At 43.2% G+C, this 20271-nt stretch overlaps 1 protein-coding gene across 1 annotated transcript in view; it reads right to left on the bottom strand.

Moving 5' to 3' along the window:
- Positions 1–385: 385 nt before the first annotated feature.
- CHSY1 (chondroitin sulfate synthase 1) overlaps positions 386–20271 on the bottom strand; it is a 72556-nt gene continuing 52670 nt past the window's right edge. The window contains 1 exon segment of the mRNA XM_038532637.1: positions 386–3346. Coding sequence (XP_038388565.1) covers positions 1757–3346 — 1590 coding nt within the window. The 3' untranslated portion in view covers positions 386–1756.

The following is a 20271-nucleotide window of genomic DNA, read 5'->3' as shown; positions in this document are numbered from 1 at the left end:
AACCCCAAGGGTGTTCGTGCATGCAGCATCATGTGGGCACTTGTTACAACAGGTTCTAATGGGCCCAGCTGAACCCACTGTGGGCCAGGAAGGTGCATTTGTGCCAAGAAGCCAGAGAGGGTTTGAAATGGGTTTGAAGACCGTTGTTCTAGGGAACACAGACTTGACCAGCCAACCAGGAACAAAGGGCAAGTTCATTCTGGGAGAAAGCAGAAGAGGAGGCACTTGAAAGTTTCATTTTGCTCCCAAGCGGCAGTCTACACAAATATTCCCCTCGAATAACTTTAAAAACTTTTAGAAAACAGTGTTTCAGTTTTTTACTCTCCAAACATAATATAATTTTTTAGCTAAAATGGGAGTAATGAGACAAAATGGTCCTGAAAAGTACAATAGAAAAATACTGTTCACTGGTTTATTTTCCCAAATGAGCAACAGACTATTTACAAACAAGCAGATCTCCAACGATGCGTATTAAAATGGCAAATCTGTTACTGACTGAGATCTAAATGAAAAAAAAAATTTATTAAGGCACATTTGATCTGTGAGTTGAAAACAAACTTTCCGGTGGAACGACACACTTCATTTCACTTTTGTCCCCCAAACACATGAGCACCAAAATTGTCAAAGAACACTTAATATTTAGTAAAACAGTAAGGAATGTAGAAATTGAGGAGGGAAAAGCGTTTTCAAAAGGAAATCTTTGGAGATCAGTTTACTGCAAATCAAAGGACACCAAACACACTCTTGATACACATATAAATACTAACGACTAGTGGGTACTTGAGAAATGGCAGAGCTCTAAACATGGATATTAAATAAATTAAAGGTATTTCAGATACAAAAACAAAACAGTCATTAAAGAATGAAAACAATCGCTTCCACCGATAACGTAACACACAGACAGGATGAAGTGAACAAAACCGAAATACGTTTCCCCCCATGCTGTCATTAGGGTGGGCTTTTGTTTTGCCTTGTGTACATTAGATTTATTACAGTAATTCTTCTTTGCCATTCTAAATATTAATAATAGTTTACCCTCTAAAGAGAAGGGTCAAGAAGAGAGAAGAAAAAAGTACCAAATCCATCTTGGAATTTAACGCCAGGTCCATTAAGCCACATGAGTCACAACAAGAACAGCCGTGCATCTCACTCTGCCTCTCCTTCTCCCCTTGCTTCTGAAACAACTATGTGACCGCAAGCAGCATTTTGGGGGGAAAGGATCAACTCTGGAAAGCTCTCTCGACGAGGATGATACAGCTACAGTCACATGTCCTTATTTTACAACTGGAACATGAAATGGCTTAAAAAGAAATAAAATCGTCGTAAAAAAAAAAAGACAAAAGGTAGAATCTGTGCAATGTTAACAGTTACAAAACATTTACCAGAGTTACAGTGTTTTCTTACAATAATACTTTGCAGGAACGTTTGTGTTTTCTGCCAAAGGACTGTAGCAAGGGGGGTGGGGTCTGAAAAGGAAATGTGTAAAAAAAAAAACAAAACCAAACAACAGAGTTTTGTTCATCGGTACATTTCAAGTCATCATTAAGCAGGTCTGCTACACAACGTTCAGCAAGAAAGTGTGTTCAAAGGCAAACATGATCACATTTTTGTTCAAAAAGCTCAATCACCAAGGAGTCCTTTGTAAGAAAATCATGTGTAAAATATATCCTTGTATGGACTTCAAAAACCGATCATACAAAAATTTTTGAAAAATAAATTAGATAATTAAAAATGTCTCTTCCAGCAGAGCTGGACGTTAGGCTGTCCTCACTGAGCCATTATTGCTGCTTTTACTGTAGCTTGGGTCGTGTTTTTCCAGCCACATTTCAGCCAGCTGCTGTGTGGACCCGTATGTGGATGCTTTGGATCCCAAGCACATTTTGTATTGTTTGGGATCGAGATTGGGATCGCAGAAGACAGGATGGTGGACGTGCACCACCCCCACTTCTTGGCTCCTGAATGTCTTCAAACCTGCCTGGACAACCTTGTTGAAAAGGTCCACATCCTCGAGCCCCCAGCCCTGGATGGAAACATCAAAGCCACCTACCCGCACAAGATCTCCCTTGTAGATGCAGGTAATGCCAAACCCATAGTTTCTCCAGAAGCCAGTTTTCTGAGTGAAGGCAAAATGGTTATCGCTGGGAACTTTCCCACTATAAACAATCTTTGGATCGTACTGGCTAAAGATGATTGGAAAGTAGATCTGTTGGCCCAGAACTGTATTTGCTCGACATCGCTGAAGGAAGTCTGTCGTAAACACCAGGTCAACATCACAGAAAAAGAGCAAAGATTCATTGTTGAACTGGGAAGATCCTACCTCGAGGGCCAGGGCTCTTGAGAACTCTCCAGACACAGGCAGAATCTGCATGTCAGCCTTGGGGTACTTAATGCGATAATCTCTCATGAGCTCCACTTGTTTGGCCTTGTCGGGGTTGGAGTCAGAATTGAAAAGCAGAACCACAAGCTTTACATTCTGACTGGGAATGAGACACGTCTTCTCGAAGTTTCCCATAAACCTCACAAACATGTCGAAACGCCCAGACAATGGAATCAATATATTTATCTTTTTCTCTTTGGGTTCTTTGTGCTCGTTCTTTGACCCAGGGAGCTGAAAGGGAACGAGCTTCTTCAGGGAATTTGAGAGGAAGGATAGGGATCCGGATTCCTGATTGATCTTGTTGGCCAACTCCTTGGCGTCCAGTTCCTCATGCTCCACAAACTGGATCTTGCTGAAGGTCTGCTGTAAGTACGCATGTCTCCGCACAGGGACAGTCATTTTCTTCCCTTTGTGCTTTTTGTACAGGAGCAGCAGGTCCAGGATGTACTCGGCGCCATACATGGGGTTCACCCGGCGGTAACCGTACTGTATCTCCTTGAAGTCAATGATGCGCCCTCGGGTCTTGGCGTTGGCATTGATCATCTCCATAACCTGCATGACAATGTCATCCAGGGCCTCCCGCTGGGCCGAGTCCATACCTCTCCGAGGGGGCTGGCCCTCAGCCGCTGAATACAAGTACTTCCCGGTCAAGAACTCCCACTCCAGAATCTCCTCTCGCTGGCGGGGCTGAAACCGCATGAAGGAAGGAGGGATTCCCAGCTGGAGGTCTTCAGGGTGAATCTCTGTGTTGCTGTACTTGCCCATCAGGACTATCTCCCGGTGCAGCTGGATGGTGCGGTGGCGAAGCTCGGCTATTCTACGGCTGAGCATGTAACTATGCAGCCGGTACTGGTAGGGCGGGTTTTTGTTGGGGTGCAGGGTGATGGCTCGATGAATTTTACTGTTATGGAGATCTCTAATGTACCCCTTCTTGTTCTGTTCATAATTCTCATAAAAAAGTTGCTGCATCTGTTAAAAAAAAAAGATGGCTATTTTAGCATTACGTGACTCTATCCCTCTCTTCTTGCCTTTCCTTACATACTTGCATAGTCTTTAAAAAAAAAAAAAAAAACCCTTAAATATTAGAAATCCTTCCAAATGGGCCACAGGATACTAGAGGCCTTAGGTAAAGCCCAATCTCCAGCAGTCCAATGAGATTAGAAGAAGAAATATAAACTGCTTCAAGAAAGAAGACTCCTTGATAATCAGGGTTGGCCAGTATAATTCTGCAAAGAGAATTATGAGAAAGTTTTCATACAGAAAAAGTGTAATCTTGAGATCATGGTGCACCAAGTCAGCATACCTGGAAGAGAATGCCACCCTGGGTCCCCACCAAGCCCACTAAGGAACCCAAGAGCCAACCAAGGTCCCCCCCCCATTGAAGACTGGCACCCAGTGGAAGCTGCTGCCTTTCTGAAATAGCAGACTGTGCAGCTACCTAGGAATAAACTGCATCGATGGAGTCAAAGGAGAATGCCAGGAGTATGACCCAATGGCTGCTTCCAGAGAGCAAAAGAGAAGGAAAGAGGAAGAGGCCGGCCATCTGGAAGGGCAAGCTATAGATGAGACCGATATTCTGCAAGGTTGCCAGGAGTGAGCATACTGAAAATCCTTTAAATGTCTGCTTGTTCCTTGTGTCAAGTGTGCCTCCCCACGCTTCCGTGCGAGGAGAGGGTCAGCTTGCTCAGCACCAGATCTCTAGCACATGGCAGGCTCAGACTGTTAAGCTTAGAGGCAGGTAATGCCAAGGGGATCTTTTTTCCACCAACTCACCCCCTGTCCTATCATACAGGCTTGGGGTAGGGAGGACAGAGGCTGGAGGTCCACCAGCCCAGATGGGCCAGGGGCCCTCAAGTTAGAGAGAGAATGGACTTAATTCCCCCGTATGTCCAAGTGACGAGATGATGAGCGTCTACAAGGCCTCCTGGAACCAAGAATAAAAACCCATAAAAAACATTTAGTAACACTAGAAGTTGGTATGTGATCAGGGAGTCCTGTTTCATTTGTGGTTCATTTTTGGGTTTTGTTCATATTGCTAAATATTATCTCTTGATAGGGCGCTATGTATTTGAACTAAGCAGTTTTATTTGCCTTTGGAAAGTCAGAATTTCTACTTCTTTCCCAGCACAAAGTAATCACCATAACAGAGACACAGATTGGCACTTTTACATCCCAGTTTCTTCTTCTGTACAATACTACAAGCTACCAATAAATCCAGTAAGAGTAAAAAGAAGGGAAATACTTCCAAATAATGGTGAGGGAGGGAAGGGGGGGTGAAGAATGCAGGCCCCCACCCACATTCACTTGCTCACTTAATTCCCAGGGAGCCCCAGTCTGGCAAATGCTGACCTCCCTAAACTCAGCCCTCTCTTCTCCTGGACACCTGTGAGGTCTGTTCACAGAGCAGGACTTAGCAGAGAATGACAAACTCTTGGAAGGACCTCATATCATAGTTTCCAACTTTGCTTCCCATGTGGTCTGTGATCAATACAGGACGTGGGGACACAGAATTAGCTACTGAAATAATTTCCCAGTTTTGCGATTAATTAGAAAAGGCAAAGTTTAAAAGCAAGAACAGAAGCAGAGCACATCTAGCCCTGGAAAGCACCCCCACCATTCTCCTGCACCAGGAGGCACGGGGTGCATGTGGGGTGTTCTGCAGCCCATGTGCAGGGGCTGCTCATGGTGTTGCTCCCAGCACAGGCCATGGTTGCTCAGTGCACCTTTATGCACCCCTCCTGGGATCTACTGTAAACGGCAAGGAGGCTGGGAGCAGAGGAGCAGTCTGGGGTTTGCCTGTCAGGGAAAGCGAGAAGCGAGGGATGCCCAATCTCCTCCAAGGCCTGGATGCAGGGCCACAGGGTGAGACCAGACGAAAACTCCCATCAACTGGAACGCCACGTGGCAGACACTGGACAAGGACCCTGGTCATTTGCCTTTCTTTTCATATAGGCTGACTTCCTGCCCAGCACGTTCTCGGCCATCCTCTAGCTGGGCTGCGTCCTGGGTGCCAAGTGCACAGCCACAAGGTGACAAGCGGGTATCGTCCTGGGAGGACACAAAGCCAGGACAAATGAAACCTGTGTGCAGGTGCTAAGGACGTGAAACAAGTACAGCTGGTCCCACCATCTCCCCCAACAGGGGCCCAGAGGCCCCTCTTCCAGCTTTTGCAAGGTCAGCCTTCATGCCATGCGTCCCACGGCTGCTGTGCCATCTGATCCCCAACTCCGCCTGAGGATGCCACCTGGGTGTAGGGGGAGGATGCAGGGATGCATAGGCCACAGCAGTGCCCCTTCTACCACAGCAGCAGCCCAGGGCTCTGTGACTGGGACGAGTAAAACTACTATGTGCAAGACGACAGCAGGCTACATGGTCATTTTATATATATTTGTTATAATGACATATTCTTCTCATTCTGTCCACTTATCATTTCCAAATTTCTAACAGTGAAGAGCCAGGACTCGTTTCAAAGGTCCCTCTGTTTCCAAGAACGCGACCACGCCAAGCCTAATAGGCTGCTTTTCAGAACTAGGTCAGTGTGGCGTGAAGCAGGAGGGGCTCCCGGGGGTCTCGGGGCTTGCTCTTCTCAGCAGGGCTCCCCGCCCAGGCTCCCTGCACAAGTCTGTTCTTCTCCCCTTGGGGGCCCTTCCACACAGAAATGAAAAGGAGTTTCTTAAAATACAAATCAGAGACGTATGGTGAGAAATGAAGTGGTAGAGGCCACGTGATGCTCTCTTCCCCAATAGTCCTTCATAGAGAAGAAAGAAGAAAAGAAAAACTCACAAGGACCAAGAAGAGAAGGGGAGAGGAGGCACAGCAGGTGAGACACCCCCAAACTGGGAGGAAATGAACCTGCACGAAGGAAGAGGACGTCTAACGGCCTGCTCTGAACAGTAGGCCAAATCGCCCTTCAGCATCCCAGGAAAGGAAGGGTGCCGCGAAAGACAGGGGTGAGGCCCAGGGCTGTACCAAGTGAGACGTGACGAACGTAGTACAGTGACACCCCCTCGTCCGCTCCCAACAGGGCCAGGGGACAGTGCCCTCCCCCAAACACGGGAGTGGGGGAAGGTGGGTGGTGGCAGATGTCCAGCACCTTCAAAGACATGCTCTGAGTTACTCTGACATTCAGATGATGAGGTGTTGCCAAAATTCACAGAGAACTGCCTCCCAATTGTTTTAACAAAAACAGGACAGGCAGGTAGCAAAAACTAGTTTCTTAACAGGGTCCATCATTTACAATAGCTATTCCTGAATACAAGTCTACAGGTTCTTTCCCTTCACTCTCTATGGTTAGAGTTCACCGACAAGCACATAAACCTGAGGTTCAATTTCTCCAGGAATGAAATCTGAACAGCTAGGTAAGGACGAGATCAAGGCCGACAACTAGAAGGAAATCAAAGTCTAAAGAGGAGGGCTCCCAGCCCTTTCTCCAACCAGGTCCCAGAATACTTCTGGGAGAGAAGGAGACGGGATCAACTGAACAGTCCCCATAGGTCCCTACAGTCCCCCTACAGAAAGCATCATCCAAACAGCTGGATCACCATAGCCAAGACACTAGTTTAAAAAATCTTGCCTATGGAGCCACTAGTCAGGTTTTTCAATGCCCCAGTCCTCCTGTCAACAGCCAGGAACCTTCAGGCAGTTCAAAGATGGTTCCAGTGGGAGAGATGGAGACAAAACAAAGAAACCAAAGCTTGCTGGGAAGAAAAACAATGTCCTGAACAGAAGGAAAGCTCAACAAGAGGGAAAAAAAGGCAAACCTGTAAGGCATCCACACAGAAGATAATATACCCCTGCGACAAAAACTAAATACTACAAAAAAAAAAGACAATCAGAAAACCAAAAAAGCTCTTGAAAATAAACCTCAAAGAGCAACACAAAAAAGGAGAGTAGACTTTGAGGATCAAAATTGAAGAACATCCCAGAAAACAGAAATGAAAACAAAATCAGAAAACAGAACAGGAAAATATTCATTCCAGAAAGAGAACACATACCAGAAAATAACAATACAGAAAATGGGTTCAGAATGAAAGGACTGGCTGCTTGAATTAAACCCCAGCCACCTGGTACAAAGAGTACAAATTTGGAATACCACAGAGAAAGCAATCTGAAAATTTCCAAAGATGAGGGGGAAAAAAAAGGACCATCTGGAAATAACCAGAAACTGGAGTGCATTGAACATGGACAAGCCAACTGGAGGTGAAAGAGCAATGCCTTCAAAAGAGGGGGGAGTGAAAATTATTCTCAACACACAGTTCTCCTTGCAACCAAATGACCCATCACGTAGGAGGGCAGAAGAGAGATTTTCAGACAGTTGAGGACTGCCTTACCTCATACCCATTCTCTTCCAGCTATGAAAAGATGTGCCCTTCTAGAACAAGGGAATACATCTGGAAAGATGATCACACAGCATCTTGGAAACGGGTACAGAGAAGAGAAGAGAGCCCCAGAGCAACACTGCAAGGAAGCCCCACAAGAAGCATGCAGTGCATTGATGTCTGTGTCCCTCAAACTGACATGCAGAAGCCCCCTCAATGTGATGGTGGCTGGAGGTAGGGCCTTTGGGAGGTGGCTGAGTTGAGATCAAGTCGTGAGGTGGGGCTCTCCTGGTGGGATGAGGCCTCTATAAGGGCTTCAATGAAAGGACCAAGCCCTCTCTCCCCACTACGACAGGACACAGCAAGAAAGCAGGTCTAAATACCAGGCAGAGGTATTAGAACCTGACCGAGATGAGGACACCTTCATCTCGGACTTCCAACCCCCAGAACTGAGAAATGCATTTCTGCTGCTTAAACCACACAGTCTACAGTATTTTTGTTCTGGCAGCCCACACAGAATGAGACAAAGAACTCTGGAGCAGGGTGAGAGGGAACCAATGTGCAGACGTTCACTACCTCTATCTTCAGAGTCTAGCTCATGCCTGCCACGAGACACTCAGCAATTACTTGGTGAATTTATGATAAAGTCTTTATGCACAACAGATATCAAGAAACTGCTGCACGATTGTATTTATTTGAGAGAAAGAGAGAGAAAAAGTGAAAGCACAAGCAATGGAGAGGGGACGGGGGAGAGGGAGAAGCAGACTCCCTGCTGAGCAGAGAGCCTGATGCAGGACTCAATCCCAGGACCCTGAGATCATGACCTGAGCTAAAGGCAGATGCTTAACTGACTGAACCACCCAGGTGCCCCTGCTGCATGACTTTTATGTAGAACACAGCCGATGAGGGCTGACAGATATGATATAGGTGGGACTAACTAACATACAAGGACAGGGCTGGGATCCTCTGGCTAGAACAGACTCTAAAATGTAAAAATCAGCAGTGTATTTTGAGGAAAAATAAATATCTTCCAGACAAAGGATGTAGTTATTTGGTCCTTTACTCCCTAGAAAAGCTAATACATAACTGTACATTTTACTGTTGGCTATCAACACCCCACACATGGAAAGTAAGCTCCAAAGGGAGCCTTTTGAGGAGTGCACGGTCTTTATGCATGACTGGTGCTTCTTACATGCTCACCAGGACACCACATTCCCAATCATTTTCTCAGGACTGCATTTCTCAGCATCCTGTAGAGGCTCTCTGTGACCATGACTTTCATAGTGACAAACGTCTGGGCAAGTTTTACCTGAAACACAGTGGGTGTGTGCTAAAGGTGTTAACATGAAGAAAAGAAAATTGTGGACACTGACTAATGGGCTTTTATGGAAGCCTTGAAATCCTCTGGAACCATTACACACCAAGAATTTAAACTATGGTAAAGTTGTTGTAGGCACCTTCTGGCTAACCTCTAAAAGGCTGAATGAAAGCAATATTGTGTTATCTCTTTTCTTTTTTAATGAAGAAATCTTTTGCAAGCTGTGAGGAGGGCAGTGAGTATGCAGGCACGTGTGTGTTTGGCGGACAGCACTTATTTTGTTAAAAATAAGGCCCAGTCTATGTCCAGACTAGCAGGTGCCCTCCCCTCCTGCATCACTCCAAAGGAATTACTTAGTATACTAATATTACTACAAAATAAACATTTTAGACAAAGAAGCCACACACCTGACAGACTAGATGGACTATACACCTGCTACAATCCCAAGAAAAATCTAAATAAATGCCAGTGAGTAGCTCCTTTCCAAAAAGGGCAAATGTGGACATAAGTACTTTACAGGCAAGTAGCCAGAATGTCTACAGGTGAGGCTGTGCATCTTCACATAAAGGTATTAATGGTGATATTAAGACCCTGCCTAAATCGGCTTCTACTGGCATCTTTAGGTCACTCAGCACACTTACCGATCAATCCCTATCAACTTCTAGACAATGCCTCATTACAAATGGCTTTGGTGGAGGGGTCAGGAAACTTTCTCTTTTTGCCCTCAATGCAGTGGGAGAGGAGAGGAAGGAGGAAAAGCAGATTTCAGAGAAACTTTGACATGAATATGGGTTACAAAGCACCTTCAGAATTAAGAAGACGGAATATAAAGTATAATTCAAAGCAAAAATTTCAATGAGACAGACATTAAGGCCAAGTTAGGGACGGACAGATGAACCAGAAATCATCTTTGATTCCTGAAACGGAGGTGAGGAGGGGATGCTGGAAGGAAAGGCTGGGTGCTGGTCCCAGTGATCAGATTGCCCTCTTCTCACCCCACCCAGTAGGCCTGGCCCCCGAGGCATAAGCTCGTAACACCTTCCCCAAACTCCATCTACCCCCCTCTACTTTTACCCCAAATCACTTTCCACCTGTTCACATCAAGTGATCTTAGTACTTCTGGATCTCATTTCAGCCTTCGTAGCATATTAGGCATTTGCTTTTGTTTTTGGAATCCCAAGGAAAGTTCTTCTCAAATTATCTTTTTTATCTTGACTAGTTCCTACTTTCCATGCTGTTATTTGGATTTTGCCTCCTTTTTTTTTTTTTTTTTTTTTTAAGGTGAGATGAAATTGGACCTTTCCAATCTTGGGGTACTTGAATGAGAAATAGTTGGGTCATTATGCTGAACATCTATTTCTTCTATTATTGCTCTCTTCCCCATATTATGGCCAATTTTCTGTTCACTACACTGTTCCCCATTAAGCAGGTAACATGCAGGTAAGATTTAATTTCTGGAGTCCAGGCAAATTTCCTGGATTGATTAGGAATGAAGTCCCCTACCCTTAAGAGGTATAATTACATGACTAAAGTGTTAGCAAGTTAAAGGTAGTAGAAATAAAACAGTTATTTCTCTGAAAGTACAGAATGTAACAGTGTAAAATAAACATTAAGAAATAAGATTATACAATCAGAGAAAGAGATTATCATATGGTTTCACTCATATGTGGAACAGAATAGTAAAAGGGGCCAGAAAGGAAGGAGGGAAAACTGAGTGGGTAAAAATCAGAGAGGAAGACAAACCCTGAGAGACTCCTGACTCTGGGAAACAAACAGGGTTACGAAAGGGGAGGTGGGTGAAGGGATGGGACAACTGGGTGACGGGCACTAAGGAGGGCACTTGATGGGATGAGCACTGGGTGTCACACTGTATTTTGGTAAATTGAATTTAAATTTAAAATTTTAATTTAATTAAAAGAAATAAGACTATATAGACATTTATTACCTTTATGCTACTAGTAAGTTTTAAGAGCTTGGAGGAGTCACTTGAATTTGCTGGGTTTTAAGTTTTCTTGTTTATCAAATGACTATATTGTATGAGAGGTTCCTTCAACATAAAGATTTCTAAGATCTTATGTGACCTTACATGCTAGTTTTATAACCAGTCACATATAATTCTGAAATCATGCCCTGATGCTCTTCTACCCATCCACCCTGATATGGTTGAAGGTATAGTATTCATGTTACAGGCTTCTACCTTGAGTCAAACTGCATTGGAGCATTAAAAGAGAACACATCATACCCAGTTAACTGTTTCCATCTTATAAAAACAAACCTTCAATTCTGCTATAAATAAAAGTAAGATAGGACATTCACAATAGTTCATTTTAAGTAATTTCATGGAGTGGCAAATAAGCAGGTTTTCTCTTACTATCAAATTTAAATATTAAGAGGACTTTAAAAATAATAAAGTCCTCTAAATAATAAAGTATTTCAATAGTCTCTAATTTGGCACATTCTTTCAAATAAAGTTATAAAATGGAAAGTTAAAAAGTACTGCAGAAAAAAACACGAACTGGTGCATACTTCATAATCACAAGGTCACTCCTTGCCTAAAAAACACCCAGGAAGCCTTTTTAAGATGCATTATAGTACCCCTGGTGGTTTTGTTTAATTTCCAGTGTCCATAAAACAGCCTCTAATCTTTTGTTCTAAAAAGTACCCCCATAATCTTGGACTCCAAAAAAGCCATCTCCTGTACTGTGACAGGCTTTCAGGACTGTGACTCATTCTATGGTAAATCTGAGAGGGGCTAATAAATATCAAGGTCACACTATTCCCAGGAACTTCCAGCCCAGCTGGGAATAACCATCAACTACCCACATCTAATCTTCATTAATGAATACGGTCTCCAGTCATGAGCAAATGTCCTTGGCGTCCTCTGCAATGAAGGCCAACATTCTTCTTAAGTCAGGGTTCTTCCCAGTAACCATTTACATTAATGTCCATCATTAAATATGCATTTCAGACACACTGACAGTCACTGCTCCAGATCAGTAACTATTTCTTAATTTTGATTTGTACAGTGTTTCAATTCCTTGCAGAGGATTTTTTCCTATTCTTTTGTGCCGAAAAATGGTTCAAAGAAAATATGGGTTGCCTAAATTTCAAGAAACCATAACTGGCAATAGTTTTAAAATGATGTTATTCACAAGTTTTAAGTATGTAAATTAACAGTCTCATATACCTAGAGGTAGGGTTTCCAGAGAACTCATGGTCTGAAGCAGGACCTTTTGAGAAGAAAGGGGAAACCTGTTAATAATTAGGCCAAGATCACCAGCATAAATTAGCCTGGCCCTGGCTCTCAGGACATACGGGCACTCTACTTTCCTCTACTCGTTTTGTATAGGCTTTGCCAATTTTCATTCAATTAAATTTGAGGATTAGGTGCTGTGTATTTTAAAGAGTCCATTCAAAACAGATTTTTCACAGAAATTACACTGGGCCTCCAGTAGTAAAAAAATGAGAGCTATATGTTTGTGTCTGGAACCATTGAGTGTCAAATTCTGAAATCTAAATATCTTTTTTGAGAAGTCGGACTCATTTCAAAAGAACTGAGAATTAAGCTTTGCAAAGCATGGCAAAAACTGTTGGTAGTAATTTAACACTTGTACGTAAGACAATAAGCAAAGTGATTAAGCTGAAATCAAGAGTCTGCAGGTAGACACTTGGTGGTTTGAATGGGCAACAGTGACCGTGGAAAGAGAACACCCTTATCTGAAGTCAGAAAACTATCTGCACTCCCATCTCTGCCCTCTAATAACAGTTGACCTTGGGGGAGTCAATTAAGCTTTCCAGGAATCCGTTCTGCCCCTGCAGATAAAGAAGCAAATGTGGCATTAGGAAGAATGAATATATGCACAGCTAGCTTTAAATGAACAAAGTCTTATGCAAACGTGGCACCAAACACGCACATTAAAGGCACTCTACCAGGCAGAGAAAATCTAAAAGGTCAAGTACAAAGTAAAGATAAGCTTGCACACAAAGAGAAAGCACCGAGTGGGCAGCATTACAACCACAGCCCTGGGCCTGCTTGCAAGGGAAGGGTAGGAAGGGCTCTCTCTGAAGGTGTCCCCCTGAAACCTGATAGCAGCAAGTGCCCGGGTGTGGTCGCTGCTGGCCACCACGTACAAGGCCCCTCACGGTGCTCCTTCCTAATGCTAGTCAACATCACCATATACCGCTCTCACCCTGGAGCAAAAACCCACAGGAGAACCGAGGTAAGCTGCAGTCTCATGGATTGTGAAAAAAACCAAAACTAAAACTAAAAACAAATTTATGGGGGGTAATGTAGGGGGAAGTGTGCCAGGCTGGGGAGGGATACATAGGAATACTGGCTCAGAGGCTGAGCGACTGCCTTCGTCTCAAGGCGTGATCCTGGGGTCCTAGGATCCAGTCCTACATGGGGCTCCCAGCGGGAAGTCTGCTTTTCCCTCTGCCTATGTCTCTGCCTCTCTCTGTGTGTCTCTCATGAATAAATAAAACCCATATATATATATATAAAGGAGTAACAGACCAGTGGGGTCAGGTCTGATTTTTTAAAGAAAAGTGAGAAATACAGCTATTTTTGTGTAGAGTCTCCTGATTTTTAACTGTTAGTGACTAATCCAAATTGTAGAATGAGAGACAGAAATGTAAGCCAAAATAAATCTGTGGGCCAAATATGGCCTATAAGTTCATTTCCTTCTAGGTTTCTTTAGTCAAGATTCCTGAATTGTTATGGAATCTCTTTCTAAACAAAGACACTGTAAACCATTAACTCACCATATTTATCAAGTAGTATATTTTACACTCACATACCACCTAAAGATTCAGGCTTTAAATGACAAAGGTCTACGAGTTAGGGCTACCCAGTGAAGTTGCTGTCACCAGTGGGCAGCAAGGTCAGTGGGTAGGGGGGACAATCCCTGTCCACTCAAGCCTCTGAAAGTACAGAGCCCAATGGCAGGTATCACAGCTTTGTGTCACTCATTCGAGTCAGTGTTTCTGTCTTTGCATGGCGGTGAGGGAGTCTGTGTGGCGATGGAGGATAAAGAGCATGTTCTGGGGGCAGCCTTGGTGGCTCAGCGGTTTAGTGTCACTTTCAGCCCAGGGCCTGATCCTGGAGACCTGGGATCAAATCCCGCATCAGGTTTCCTGCATGGAGCCTGCTTCTCCCTCTGCCTATGTCTCTGCCCCTCTCTCTCTCTCTCTCTCTCTCTCTCTCCCCCCCCCTCTCTGTGTCTCTCATGAATCAATCAATCAATCAATCAATCATTCAATCAATCTTTAAAAAAAAAAAAAAAGAGCATGTTCTGGACGCTCTGGTTTAATAATCCTCAGTCAGCCCCATGTAAGTGAGAAGTGACTTTCACTCCACAGTCATCATAGAGGCTTGAGTGCTTATAGTTTCCTTTAAGAAAAGCGGGAAGGGGGGATCCCTGGGTGGCGCAGCGGTTTGGCGCCTGCCTTTGGCCCAGGGCGCGATCCTGGAGACCTGGGATCGAATCCCACGTCGGGCTCCCGGTGCATGGAGCCTGCTTCTCCCTCTGCCTGTGTCTCTGCCTCTCTCCCTCTCTCTTGGTAACTGTCATAAATAATAAAATTAAAAAAAAAAAAAAAAGAAAAAGAAAAGCGGGAAGGAAAGGGAGTGTTTTTGAGGGAGGGGTAGGCTTTTCAGGCTTTAAACGCTCTAGTATCAGATTTCTAGAGAAGTGATACAAATAAACATTTTCTAAACACAGACCACCAACAGAGGAGCAAAGGCAAGACAATGAAGCAAAGAGCCTTTTCAGCAAATGCTGCTGAACAACTGAACCTTCAAGTGCAAAGACAAACAGAAATCAACCCGGACCTTGACTTTAAACCCTTCACACAAATTAACTCAAGATGGATTACAGACCTAAATGTAAAAAACAAAACTAGAAAAGTCCTTGGAAGATAACAGGAGACACCTAGATGACCGTGGGTAGAAAGAGGACTTTTGAGATACAACATCAAAGAAACGATCCATGAAAGAAATCACTGAAGCCAACTTTGTTAAAATAAAAAACTTCTGCTCTGCAGGGCACTGTCAGGAGAATGAGAAGAAAACCCACAGACTGGGAGAACGTGTTTGCAGAAGACATAGCTGATAAAGGACTGTTGTCCAAAATACACAAAGAACTCACTCAGCAATAAGAAAATAAGCAACTTGATTTAAAACATGGGCAAAAGACCTGAGAGACTAACAGACAGATCACAAGATACACAGATGGCCAATAAGCACATGCAAGGATGTTCAACATCACTGGACATTAGGGAAATGCAAATTAAATGAGATACCACTATATACCTGTAAAAAATAGTCAAAATCTAAAATACTGACAACACCAACTGCTGGCAAGGATATGGACCTCTCATTCATGGATGGTGGGAATGTAAAATGACACAGCCTCTAAAGACAGTTTAGCCGTTTCTTACTTTTTACAGAACTAAATATACTTTTACTGTAAGATTTAGCAGTTGTAGTCCTTGGTATTTACCCAACTGAACTGAAAACCTCTGTCTACACAAAAACCTGCATACAGATAGTTTATAGGAGCTTTATTCATAAATTCCGAAACTTGGAACCAACCAGTATATCCTTTTGGTAGGTGAATGGATAAACTGTGGTATATACAGACAACAGAAAATTATTCAGCAATAAAATGAAATGAGCTATCAAGCCATGCAAAGACACAGAGGAACCTTACATGTCTATTACTAAGTGAAAAAAGCCAATCTTTCTGAAAAGGCTACATATACTGTATGACTCCCAACTACATGATACTCTGAAAAACGCAAAACTATGGAGCCAGTAAAAAGATCAGTGGTTGTCAAGGGTTTGGGGAGAGACGGGGATAAACAAGTGGAGCCCAGAGGATGTTTAGAGCAGTGAAACAACTCAATATACTATAATGGTGGATACATGACATTATAAATTTGTAAACTAGGGACTCTGGGTGACACTAATGTGTCAGTGTGGGGCCATCAACTGTAACAAATGCACCACTCTGTTGGGACGAAGATGGGGTGATCGTGGAAGGGAGGGAGTGTATATGAAAACATGGTACATTCTGTTCAGTCTTGCTTCAAACCTAAACTGCTCTCAAAAAAACAATTAATTTTTAAAAACCCATAGGCAATCTATTAGGAAAAAATAATCTAATTATTTATGTTAAAGTCAATTCTAGGGGAAAACCATTAATCCTTTCTCTCTGACTTGTTATTTACAATCAATTCTTTTGTTCTTCCCTTCAATCATCTATCCACTCCCCGCAGTAAGCAAAACAAAACCTTTAGAGGAATATATAAAACACTGTAAACTTCAGATCCTTTGTGGAAAGAGATGGGTAGGAACAAAGTGCAAGTGATTAACAATTCACAATGAGTAAGATTTTTTTTTTTTTTTGAGTAAGATTTTTTAGTCTTTAAGACAATAAAAAGCCACATATAAAAAGGAGAAGGCTTTTTTTTTTTTTTTTTAGTATTTGAGCATATACTGTGAGACCATCCTCATCCATTTCCCTCCCTCCCTCCCTCTCCCTTCTGTACCCCAATACACACATTCATTCAATCCTCACAATTTTAAATCCCTTAGGATAAAACCTACTTTTGTTCTAGGTGCCCAACGTCAATAATTGCCCAATAAGTACTTGCTGAATAAATGAATGAATATTATTTCTCCCATTCTACGAGTGAGGACAAAAAGATTAATCACTTAACACTGTAAGTGGCTCCAGACAATATTTAAACATTACAATGAAAGAGAAGCACCATACTCCCCAGAAGAGCTAACACTTTAGAAAAGAGAGCACACTGTACTACGACTGCCTGCCAAACAAAGCTAACCTTCGTCCCCACCCAACCCTGCCCCTCAGACTCCAAGGCAAACTATCAGGGGTCTGGCAGGCAGACCAGCCAAAGAAAGACACACCCCCTGTCAACCTCCACCCTCATTTCCCCAACTTCCAACAGATCTCAGAAAACAGGCCATTAAAATATAGATTCTATCCTCAGAGACAGGAAACAGGAAAAGCATCCTTCAAAGAGAATCATCTAGAATTCTCAAAAATTTCACTTACTATCCCTAGTTACTCCACTAGACCAAGGGTCCTTAAAGAAGACCTCACCTATATTTCTGCAGCTCCAGCATGCTGCACAGCCTGGCACGCAACAGAATCCCTCAATAAACATTTACTCAAAGGATAAAATGTTAATAACAGAGAATTTTAGTGTACTGGACAGATAATCATCCTATCCTTCCAAAATAACCTACCCGACTTACACAACTGTCAGCATAACCTTGCTGTTAGTTAAATGTTAGGCAACATGTTTGTACTGAAAACTCATCCTTTAACCCTTCAGAGGTACTTAATGTTTTTAAATCCTCATTATCCCCAATCCCTAAGAGAAGCTAAACAGTTTATGATTTATAGCATTGACAAGCAACATCTTTTGGAAGTTCTCCAGCACTTAACACGCATTCACTCACTAAAGCCTACGTAGTGGTGCTATTACTGTCCCAACATTCAAGCCAGGAGACTCAACTTGCCCGGTGCCCCACTGTCACTAGCTCCTGGAGGGCTAGTTCTTGGCAAGCACAGCTGCCCTCCTGCAGGCCCCACTCTGGGCACAGGGCACCCACAGAGGTTGGGGGGCAGTGGGTCCCCTTCTCCTGCAGCTCACTGCCAGGGATAGGACAGGCAGGTAACTTGTGACGCTGAGACCAGAGCCCTGATGAAACCTATAGGGCAGAGAGAGGGGGAGGCAGGGGAAGGGGCGGGGATGATTTCCTAGGCTTGGGTAGGAGAGGCCCTATCTGGCAGGGGGAAATCAGAGCAGAGGGGGAGGGAAGCACTTCTGAGGGCACGGTGCATCCAAAACTAGGGAATACAGGACACTCCCTCTAGAACATTCATTTCTTTTTTTTTTTTTTTTTTTTTTTTTACCATCTTAACCATTTTTAGGTGTACAGTATATTAAATACATTCATAATGTACAATAGAACATTCATTTCTTCAGCAAATATGACTCACCTACCTACTCTGTGCAAGGGCCACATCCGGGAGCAAACAGCAGGAACCATGGCTGAGCCGCGCGACCTATCGAACGTCCACCCTAGAACGTTCCGGCCATAATGGCAGGTCCTCTCCCAAACTATGCATTCTATGCCAGCTTTTACATACCAGCCCATGGCAAGGCTCATTCATGTGTGCGGTGGGCTCATTATAAGCCTGGGGTTAAGTTAGAGAGTGTGTGTTGGAGAGAAGGGGAGGCATTTTAACAGTGTCATCAGTAAGGCTGAAAAGGTACCCCAAACTTTCTGAACAAGTATGTAAACTCCATGGAACCAGATTTTGGTCAGCTGAAGCAGTAAACAAGAGTGGAAAATCCCCTACTTAATGTGCGTACAACACAAACATTCCTGATGCTAAGGAAGATCTGGTGACAGTGCCAATCTCCTACAACAAGATGAAGTGAGCCTTCACTTTCTAAGAAACCTACTCTTGGCAAAGGAAAGTAGAGAGGAACATTTTCACTCTGTGAGTGGATGGAGATACTGAGTCTCAACAATTGGGGAGGGGGTGCCAGGGGAGGAAGAACCATTCCAGGGACAGTGTCACTCGCATTCAGCAGAGATTTCCATATTTCTCTCTCCACCCACTTCCTCCCTTACTTACCGGGCAGCCACTTGCAGCCCTGCCCTGGCCACGCACCAGAACAAAGTGATCCAAATGCCAGCCCAGCTTGTCTTTTAAAGTGGAAGTGCCTCAAACGGACTAAGCAGCTCCTCACCACTCATCAACCCTCCACCCCTCTGGACGTAGCTACTGAGTCTCCAGCAGTAAGCCATTACTAGTAACAGTCGTTAACTGATCCTTAACTTAGAAAAATGAAAATAAAACCATTCCTAAAAATAAGAATGGCTAACTGATTTTACTATTGACATTTATTTACACATGGGCCTCCAGCACTCTAAGCTGAAAGGGAACATGATGAAAAAGTTCATGCAAGGTAACCCTACCTCAACTAATTCAAATGCTTTACTCCTCTGCTTCTTTCTTGCCCCATTCATATGAATGGACACATTTTACTGGGGTACCTTAACACCAGTCAAGCAGGGCAGGTAACACTTCAAAGTATTTTATTTTTATTTTTTTTTTTTTTTTTCATTTTTTTTTTTTTCTTTTTTTTTCATTTTTTTTTTCATTTTTTTTTTTTCAAAGTATTTTAAAACAATATATTCTCAGTACTGCATTTTATTTATTTTTTTATTTACTTATTTGAGAGAAAGAACGAGCAGGGATGAGGGGCAGAGGGAGCAGCAGACTGCCAGCTAAGCAGGGAGCCCGATGTGGGGTTCAATCCCAGGACTCCGGGATCATGACTTGAGCCAAAGGCAGCCACTTAACGGACTGAGCCACCCAGATGCCCCTCACTACTGCATTTTAAATTATAATATCTAAGTTAACTTTGCTTTGAATTCTGTGGCCAACACATCTAGCCGTCATTCTTGTCCTCTGAGTCCTCGCTTCCTATTTAATATCCTGCACCACTAAATAATTAATAATCCAATTCTAGAAAGAGGAGAGATTCAATTCTATACACCAAAGGCAACAGTATTTAATCAGTCACACCCAGAACTTTCTACTCCTGCTAGAGCCACAGCACATGCCCAGTCTCCAAGTCCTTGCACTCCTCACTTTCAAATCTTGCCTCTATTTCTAAATAGAATTGCAACCCCTGCCCCTGTGTGTACCTGTGTTTGGTTGGGAAAAGGAGAAGCAGTGAGAGCTGTGATGGGTGGAGGTAAAGGGATAACCACTGGGGGCTCTGAAAGTCAAAATTCTATTTTCAAAAGTACACTTTTGAAAAGGATGCCAAAAAGATATCATCTACCTCTTTGTCCAAAGTTTCTATCAGATTCCACAATATATACCTTATAATAAAGATCAAGTACAAGGACATAAAGGGGGATTTCACAGATGAAGTGTAGTCTTACATACAGGATTTCTTGTTGGCACCATAAGCCCTGTGATTCTTAAAATGCCATTTTGTAGAAATACTTAAATCACCCATGATTTCGATTTTTACATCTTTTTTAAGTATTATAAAGCAGTATGCATTCATTATAAAATACTGAAAAGAGGGAGAATCACTTATAAACCTACTCTGGGGACATGTGAAAAATATTTGTTCCAATGCACATTTATAGAAGGTAACAAAACCAAATGTACTCTTTAAGCTATGTAGTA

The sequence above is a fragment of the Canis lupus genome, chromosome 3 (genome assembly GCF_011100685.1).
Source record: "Canis lupus familiaris isolate Mischka breed German Shepherd chromosome 3, alternate assembly UU_Cfam_GSD_1.0, whole genome shotgun sequence".
In the NCBI taxonomy this organism is placed as follows: domain Eukaryota; kingdom Metazoa; phylum Chordata; class Mammalia; order Carnivora; family Canidae; genus Canis; species Canis lupus.
The sequence above is the reverse complement of the archived record's forward strand: the minus strand, read 5'-3'. Positions and strand labels throughout refer to the sequence as shown.